Raw genomic sequence first — 8,802 nt, 5'->3', positions numbered from 1 at the left:
GGTGTCTATTCTGTTCATTGGTCTATGTATCTGTTTCTATGCCAAAACCATACTGTTTTGATTACTATGGCTTTGTAATAAGTTTGAAAACAGGGAGCATGATGTCTCCAGTTTTGTTCTTCTTTCTCAAGATTGCTTTGGCTATCTTGGAGCTTTTGTAGTCTACACAGATTTTAGAATTGTTCTGTTTCTGTGAAAATGCCATGGAGTTTTGATAGGGATTGCAATGAATTTGTAGATTGCTTTGAGTAATATGGATATTTTAACAATGCTAATTTTTTCCAATCCATGAGTACAGAATATCTTTAAATTTAAGTGTCTTATTCAATTTCTTTCATCAATGTCTTATAGATTTCACTTACAGGCCTTTTATCTTTTTGGTTGAGTTTATTTGTAGGTATTCAATGCAATTGCAAATGATATTGTTTTCTTAATTTCTCTCTCTGATCACTAGTATGAGTGTATACACCCATAGTGTATACACTACATAGTGTGTATATACTACATAGTGTATACTAGTGTATACAATACAACCAATATTCGTATTCTGATTTTGTACCCCATAACTAACCTGGATTTGTTTATTATTTCTAAAAGCTATCTTTTTTTTTGGTGGAATCTTCAGAGTTTTCTACATACAAAATCATATCATCTACAAATAGTGACAGTTTTACCTTTTCCTTTCCAATATAAATGCCTTTTATTTCCTTTTTCTACCTAATGACTGTGACTAGGACTTCCAATATTGTGTTGAGTAAAAGCGGCAAGAGTAAGCACCCTTTTCTTCTTTCTGGTTTTAGAGCTGAAAGCTTTTCATTTGTCAGTATGATGTTAACTATGGACATGTCGTGTGTAAACTTTATTATGTTTAGGAAATTCCCTCTATAGCCACTTTATTGAGATTGAGGTGAGGATTTCTCAATTTGTAAAGAGATTTAAATAAAAAATTTACTCTAGGATCCTGAACATTATTAATTTAAAGTCAGCAATTTTTAAAAATTGGGCTTCCCTGGCGGTTCAGTGGTAAAGAATTTGCCTGCCAATGCAGGAGATGCAGGTTCAATCCCTGGGTGGGGAAGATCTCCCAGAGAAGGAAATAGCAGCCAACTCCAGTATTCTTATTTGGGAAATCCCATGTACAGAGGAGCCGGGCAGGCTACAGTCCATGGGGTGGCAAAAGAGTCTTGTTTTGTCTAGCAACTAAACAACAAAAATTTTTATAAATTAGCTATATGCCTCAACTATAATTTTCTTACCTTCCCCTATTTTGAAAAGGAACAAACTTTATAAAAATGATAAATTTATTAAAGCTGGAGAGAATACTAAGGTTCCCAAATGTTGCTTCCATCTGTCTGTCCTAAGTCACATTCAACTCTTTGTGACCCTATGGATTACAGTCTGCCAGGCTCCCCTGTCAATGGGGATTCTCCAGGCAAGGATACTAGAGTGGGCTGCCATGCCCTCCTCCGGGGGATCTTCCCAACCCAAGGACCGAGTAATATGGAAGTCTCCCACATTTCAGGTGGATTCTTTACCAGCTGAGCTACCAGGGAAGCCCAAATGTTGCCTTAGACCTTCTCAAATATAAGATCTTGAATGTCTTGAATTTCTTCTAGTTTTAGGAATAAAACATTAACTTGGTGAAATCCTCTAGATTTACAATTTTGAAATTATTCATATTGTTAAAAATATGACATATAGAAATACAATTATATAATACTATTTTTAAATGCTAAAGAAACAAAAACAAAATAGAACTTACAACAGACCTAGGAAGACCAATATGAATCAGTTCAGTTCAGTTGCTCAGTCGTGTCCAACTCATTGCGACTCCATGAATCGCAGCATGCCAGGCCTCCCTGTCCATCACCAACTCCCGGAGTTTAGCCAAACTCACGTCCATCGAGTCGGTGATGCCATCCAACCATCTCATCCTCTGTCATCCCTTTCTCCTCCCACCCCCAAACCTTCCCAGCATCAGGGTCTTTTCCAGTGAGTCAACTCTTCGCATGAGGTGGCCAAAGCATTAGAGTTTCAGCTTCAACATCAGTCCTTCCAATGAACAACCAGGACTGATCTCCTTTAGGATTGACTGGTTGGATCTCCTTACAGTCCAAGGGACTCTCAAGAGTCTTCTCCAACACCACAGTTCAAAAGCATCAATTCTTCGGTGCTCAGCTTTCCTCACAGTCCAACTCTCACGTCCATACATGACCACTGGAAAAACCACAGCCTTTACTAGACGGAACTTTGTTGGCAAAGTAATGTCTCTGCTTTTTAATATGCTATCTAGGTTGTCATAATTTTCCTTCCAAGGAGTAAGCGTCTTTTAATTTCATGGCTGCAATCACAATCTGCAGTGATTTTGGAGCCCAAAAAAATAAAGTCTGACACTGTTTCCACTGTTTCCCCATCTATTTGTCATGAAGAGATGGGACCAGATGCCATGATCTAAGTTTTCTGAATGTTGAGCTTTAAGCCAACTTTTTCACTCTCCTCTTTCACTTTCATCAGGCTCTTTAGTTTCAAGAGGCTCTTTAGTTCTTCTTCGCTTTCTGCCATAAGGGTGGTGTCATCTGCATATCTGAGGTTATTGATATTTCTTCCAGCAATCTTGATTCCAGCCTGTGCTTCTTCCAGCCCAGCATTTCTCATGATGTATTCTGCATATAAGTTAAAGAAACAGGGTGACAATATACAGCCTTGACATTCTCCTTTTCCTATTTGGAACCAGTCTGTTGTTCCATGTCCAGTTCTAACTGTTGCTTCCTGACCTGCATACAGGTTTCTCAAAAGGCAGGTCAGGTGGTCTGGTATTCCCATCTTTTTCGGAATATTCCATAGTTTATTGTGATCCATACAGTCAAAGGCTTTGGCATAGTCAATAAAGCAGAAATAGATGTTTTTCTGGAACTCTCTTGCTTTTTCGATGAGCCAACAGATATTGGAAATTTGATCTCTGGTTCCTCTGCCTTTTCTAAATCCAGCTTGAATATCTGGAAGTTTATGGTTCATGTATTGCTGAAGCCTGGCTTGGAGAATTTTGAGCATTACTTTACTAGTGTGTGAGATGAGAGCAATTGTGCGGTAGTTTCAGCATTCTTTGGCATTGCCTTTCTTTGGGATTGGAATGAAAACTGACCTTTTCCAGTTCTGTGGCCACTGCTGACTTTTCCAAATTTGCTGGCATATTGAGTGCAGCACTTTCACAGCATCATCTTTCAGGATATGAAATAGCTCAACTGAAATTACATCACCTCCACTAGCTTTGTTCGTAGTGATGCTTTCTAAGGCCCACTTGACTTAACATTCCAGGATGTCTGGCTCTAGGTGAGTGATCACACCATGATTATAATCTGGGTCGTGAAGATCTTTTTTGTACAGTTCTTCTGTGTATTCTTGCCACCTCTTCTTAATATCTTCTGCTTCTGTTAGGTCCATACCATTTCTGACCGTTATCAAGCCCATCTTTGCATGAAGTGTTCCTTTGGTAGCTCTAATTTTCTTGAAGAGATCCCTAGTCTTTCCCATTCTCGTTTTCCTCTATTTCTTTGCATCGACCGCTGAGGAAGGCTTTCTTATCTCCTTGCTATTCTTTGGAACTCTGCATTTGAATGGGAATATCTTTCCTTTTCTCCTTTGCTTTTCGCTTCTCTTCTTTTCACAGCTATTTGTAAGGCCTCCTCAGACAGCCATTTCGCTTTTTTTTGTGTTTCTTTTCAGTGGGGATGGTCTTGCTCCCTGTCTCCTGTACAACGAACCTCCATCCATAGTTCATCAGGCACTCTGTCTATCAGATCTAGTCCCTTAAATCTATTTGTCACTTCCACTGTATAATCATAAAGGATTTGATTTAGGTCATACCTGAATGGTCTAGTGGTTTTCCCTACTTTCTTCAATTTAAGCCTGAATTTGGCAATAAGGAGTTCATGATCTGAGCCACAGTGAGCTCCCGGTCTTGTTTTTGCTGACTGTATAGAGCTTCTCCATCTTTGGCTGCAAAGAATATAATCAGTCTGATTTCGGTGTTGACCATCTGGTGATGTGCATGTGTAGTCTTCTCTTGTGTTGTTGGAAGAGGGTGTTTGCCATGACCAGTGCTTTCTCTTGGCAAAACTCTATTAGCCTTTGCCCTGCTTCATTCTGTACTCCAAGGCCAAATTTGCCTGTTACTCCAGGCGTTTCTGGACTTCCTACTTTTGCATTCCAATATGAGTAGCTCTACCTAAAGGCAGAGTTATGTAAATTCAATTTATAGGCCTTGAATAGCTTCCCCAATATTAGCCTTTGAAAAGCTCTACACTGATATTTTCAAGAAACTAGCAGCACACTTCACCTTGGAAAAGTAATACTATAAAGACACTGCCATTAGTGTATTTATGTACTTCTACATACCCTTCTTGAAATTGAAATAATGGATAAGTTCAGGTAATAATTTTTGTTCTCTTTCAAATTTTATGACTAAAATATTGAGTTGTGTTTTATGACCTACATTTATTATATTCTGTCGAGTCAGCCAGCAGCTTTAGGCAAAGAATATCTTTGCAGTCAGAAATAAGACTTGGGGAAGAAATCAGAGGTTTAAAATGAGTAATCATACATTCTGGAAGCAGAGGAATTTTCCAAAGATTTTGAAAAACAACCAATTATTGCATACTGTGTAATATATGAGCAATAATTTTCCAAGTCTCTATACCGTTTCTTTTTCTTTTGTGACTAGGATAATTATCTATTCATGCATGGGCCAGCATTGTCACTATAAAACTTAATTTCTTCCAGAGCAGTTTAGGTAGTTTTTTTTGGAGAAAGAGTTTGTTTAACAAATTGCACACTGACAATGGTAAGGAATTTTTAACTATGAGGAATTCTGACAAGGTTGCAGGAATAATACAGTCTCAGTTTTCAGTCTCAAGAGTCACATGGAAAGAATGAAATTTAAACACTATAGATTTAAACATGGTAGATTCAAAAACAAGTAAGCCTACTTAATATTTGCATGACAGGACAAAACACTGAAACTTTAGATCTTTTTCTTTTTAAATTAGGTTCTCACTCTAACGGACCAGATATAATCTGTTAATGTAACTTGTTTAAAAAGAATGAGAACATGGCTTCTATAGGAGAAAGAGATGGAAAGGACAGGGTTCTGACCTGGATTATGATCCTGTTGTGCTCCTAGCTTTCTAGAAGGTTCTAGAGAGGGCAATGGCAACCCACTCCAGTACTCTTGCCTGGAGAATCCCATGGACGGAGGAGCCTGGTAGGCTGCAGTCCATGGGGTCGCGAAGAGTCAGACATGATTGAGAGACTTCACTTTCACTTTTCACTTTCATGCATTGGAGAAGGACATGGCAACCCGCTCTAGAATTCTTGCCTGGAGAATCCTGGGGACAGGGGAGCCTGGTGGGCTGCCGTCTATGGGGTCGCACAGAGTCAGACACGACTGAAGCGACTTAGCAGCAGAGCTATCACAGTACTTTGATAAGCTTTGCTTTATTTAACAATATGTGAAACAAATATTTAACCTGGCTGTGATGAGTAAGATAGTATATTTATAAATAAAAGCACTTAAAAAATAATGTAAGTTATCATTTATTAGGGAAAAGCACAAGTCAGGCACACCGAGTTTTCACCATAGTATTAACATCACAGGCTGCTGCTGAGTCGTTTCGGTGGTGTCTCACTCTGTGCAACCCTATGGACTGCAGCCCACTAGGCTTCTCTGTCTATGGGATTCTCCAGGCAAGAGTCCTGGAGTGGGTTGCCATGCCCTCCTACAGGGGATCTTTCTGACCCAGGGATCAAAGCCGGTTCTCCTGCATTGAAGGAAGATTATTTACCATCTGAGCCACCAGGGAAGCCCACAGACTAGCTAGGTTGTAAATTCGGTTTATTTTATGGCTTTTAACATCAGAGCCCACCTAAAAAATTTCTGCACAGGGGCTGTCCTTAAGCAGTAGTTGCGGCTAAATAGATCTACTCTCATTTTGCGCACTCACTGGCTATTACTGACAGTGGTGACTAAAATCTGGTTAAAGTATCTCAAAAATTATGCAGTATGTGATAAATTACACTACTAAGGCATTTGAGAAATAATTTACTTTTTTAGAATTTAGGTCAAGAGCAAAAGCAAAATTATCAGTTATGCATAAACTCAATTTTCTTTCCCTTCAAGCATTTAGAACAAATGTGCTATGGATTTTCTCTGAAGAGGTTTGTAGTTATTATGTTTGTTTTACTTGTTTTTTTACATAGGGAATCTTATTGGCCTTTAAAATGCAACTTAGCAGTTTAACTGATGTATTTTTTGCCACCAATAAAACCAATACATATGACAAAATGAATGCATACTCATTTCAGTCTCTAAGATTTGTTTTTAAATTATTCTGTTCGCAGCCAGGAGAAAAACATGAGATCATTTCTTTTCCTTCTGCCAAAGACAAGCTGATTTCTCCAACTCACGTGGGCAGTTGAGTGGTAAGTCTACCACCGTAGCGTGCGCGAGTCTCCGGACTAGTGTCCTACCTCCTGTGGGGACGCGCTAGGTCACGGAATGGGGCAAGATTCAGTAGGCAAGGCATCTCTGGTTCACAAGAAAACTGTGGTCATTTAGCTACATGCGCCTGCCGCATCTGCCCACTGGACAGGGAAAGAAGGAAAGGTGCTCTCTGGAGAGTACACGGTTGTTCCCATTCACTCTCTCCCACTTCATACACTGTATTCATCTCCCCACGTGCTTTCCAAGTGCAAGATCACAGATACACTGCCACGCGCGCGCGCGCGCACACACGCGGACGGACACACAGACACACACAGACACACACAGACACACACACACACACACACCGTCTCTCTCCCAGGCGCCAGCCGGGACTCGCCTCTCGCACACCCCAACCTCCCTGCGGCTGGCTCCACGGCCTCTCCCTATCATCCGCACTCCACGTGGGCGTAACCCGGCGCCAGGCGGCCAGGCTGCCCAAGGAGCCCTTCGCCCGACCAGGAGCTCGAGGGAGGGCGAGGCCCGGGGTCGGACGGACAAAGCGGGCGTCCAATCGAGCCCGGTACTGCCTCCCCGAAGGGAGGGAGCGGCGGCTCTGACCGGCCCAATGAGCGGGGAGCCCGAGTAGGACTTCCTCCCGGAATCCCGTTGGCCAGAATAGCGGGGCCGTGGGTGACACGTAAGTTGGGTGGGAGGCGGCGGCCGCCGAGGTTCGGCAGCCCCGTCAGTGACATTGGCCCGCGGTCCCCCCCAAACTCGGCCGGGGCAGCCGGTCCCCCACCCAGCTACTCACCCCCGCGGGCCGCGCGCCGAGAGGCTGCCTGGAGTCCGGCTCCCTTTGTTGGGCGCGCACCCCCTCCTTTTGGTGGCCACAAAGTCGCGCAGTGGGAGCCACCGCGAGGGGGCGGGGAGCGGCCGGGGCGGGACTCCGAGCGCCGCCGGGGGCAGCCGGGCCAAAAAGTGGGGAGGAGGGAGAGAGGCAGGCGGTGTCTGGGGACCGGCGCGAGGACAGCCCGCCTGAAAGTATGCGGAGGGCCCCCTCCCGGGCCCGGACACTCGCGGAGAGTCAGCCTCGCAAAAGTTTGGCGGCGGCGGCGGCTGCCTCGGCGGCGTCGATGGCTACGCGCCCCGCGGCGCGCGGGGGCTGAGCGGGCGCCACTTCCCCTCCGGCCCGGCTTTTGTGTCTCGCGTCTCCTCCTCATGCTGCGTCCGGCCACCTCCTTCGGCGGCCGCTATTGAGGCGCTTGCTCGGGCCGAGGGGAGAAAGGCACGGCGGCGGCGCGGACGGCCGCGGCGCGGGGCCCCGGCGGGACTATGGGAAACGGGATGTGCTCCCGAAAACAGAAGCGGATCTTCCAGACGCTGCTGCTGCTAACCGTGGTGTTCGGCTTTCTCTATGGCGCGATGCTCTACTACGAGCTGCAGACGCAGCTGCGGAAAGCCGAGGCGGTGGCGCTCAAGTACCAGCAGCACCAGGAGTCCCTTTCCGCCCAGTTACAAGGTACGGTTAACGGGATGCGCGCGGCCAGTGGCCAAGTTTGCCCCGCGCCTCCAGCCCTGGCTGGAAAAGTGGCTTTGGCGAGCCGTTGGCCCTGCGGGCGCCGCCACCTCTGACCTTCAGGGACAGCAGAGGCGAGCCCCTCCGGGCCTCCGGACCCCGGAGTGTCAGAGGAGTTGACACCTCCGCACCCTCCGGCCTCCTCCGGCAGTTACATTTGAAATTGGCAGCACAACCTGGGTCCCACTGGGCGATGGGATGGGCGGGTGCACGCTGAGTCTAATGCCCCAGCACTTGTCAATTGTCAAAAGGCCCAGCTGCCATCTAGGCAGACAAACCAGGATCCCTGCCTCCGCTCTGCCAGCGCATCCGGAGGAGCTTGGTTTTCTGGTTTCTAGGTATTTGCTTTTCAGATGACTTTGTCAGTAGCCTAAGAAATGGGCAGTTTGGCCGAGACTTCTCAAACTCTGCTGTTTTTCCCCGAAGGAAATTAAGCCTGACCCAGTGGTCCGAACTAATGCCCTAGTTGAATGTAGCCTACACTTGCTAGTATCTTATTTCTGCTAACTCGGTAGTGTGACTTTAGAGATGTTCAATGTATTGGGGAAAGTCCACACTACTGTTCACCATCCTGCAGGTATGCTTTTGGAATAATTTTAAAAAAAAGTTTGAATTGTTTTCCTAGTTAACTTTTAGTTTGTCCCAGAGTGTGGGTGAGTGGGTGTGGGGTGTGTGTGTGTGTCTGTGTGTGCGCGCGTTACAGTTAGCCTTGAGAAGAGCAAGAGGAGAAACCTGGTTTTTCACT

General features: G+C 45.0%; 1 protein-coding gene across 8 annotated transcripts in view; it reads left to right on the top strand.

Moving 5' to 3' along the window:
* The first annotated feature begins 7,156 nt into the window (after nucleotides 1-7,156).
* GOLIM4 (golgi integral membrane protein 4) overlaps nucleotides 7,157-8,802 on the top strand; it is an 82,684-nt gene continuing 81,038 nt past the window's right edge. For all 8 annotated transcript variants that reach the window (XM_081532950.1, XM_081532933.1, XM_081532940.1 and 5 more), the window contains exon 1: nucleotides 7,157-8,000. In XM_081532950.1, coding sequence (XP_081389076.1) covers nucleotides 7,814-8,000 — 187 coding nt within the window. In that variant the 5' untranslated portion in view covers nucleotides 7,157-7,813. The remainder of the gene's footprint in view (nucleotides 8,001-8,802) is intronic.

This window comes from Giraffa tippelskirchi, chromosome 2 (genome assembly GCF_054371585.1).
Source record: "Giraffa tippelskirchi isolate mGirTip1 chromosome 2, T2T-mGirTip1v1.2.pri, whole genome shotgun sequence".
Classification (NCBI taxonomy): Eukaryota; Metazoa; Chordata; class Mammalia; order Artiodactyla; family Giraffidae; genus Giraffa; species Giraffa tippelskirchi.
The sequence above is the reverse complement of the archived record's forward strand: the minus strand, read 5'-3'. Positions and strand labels throughout refer to the sequence as shown.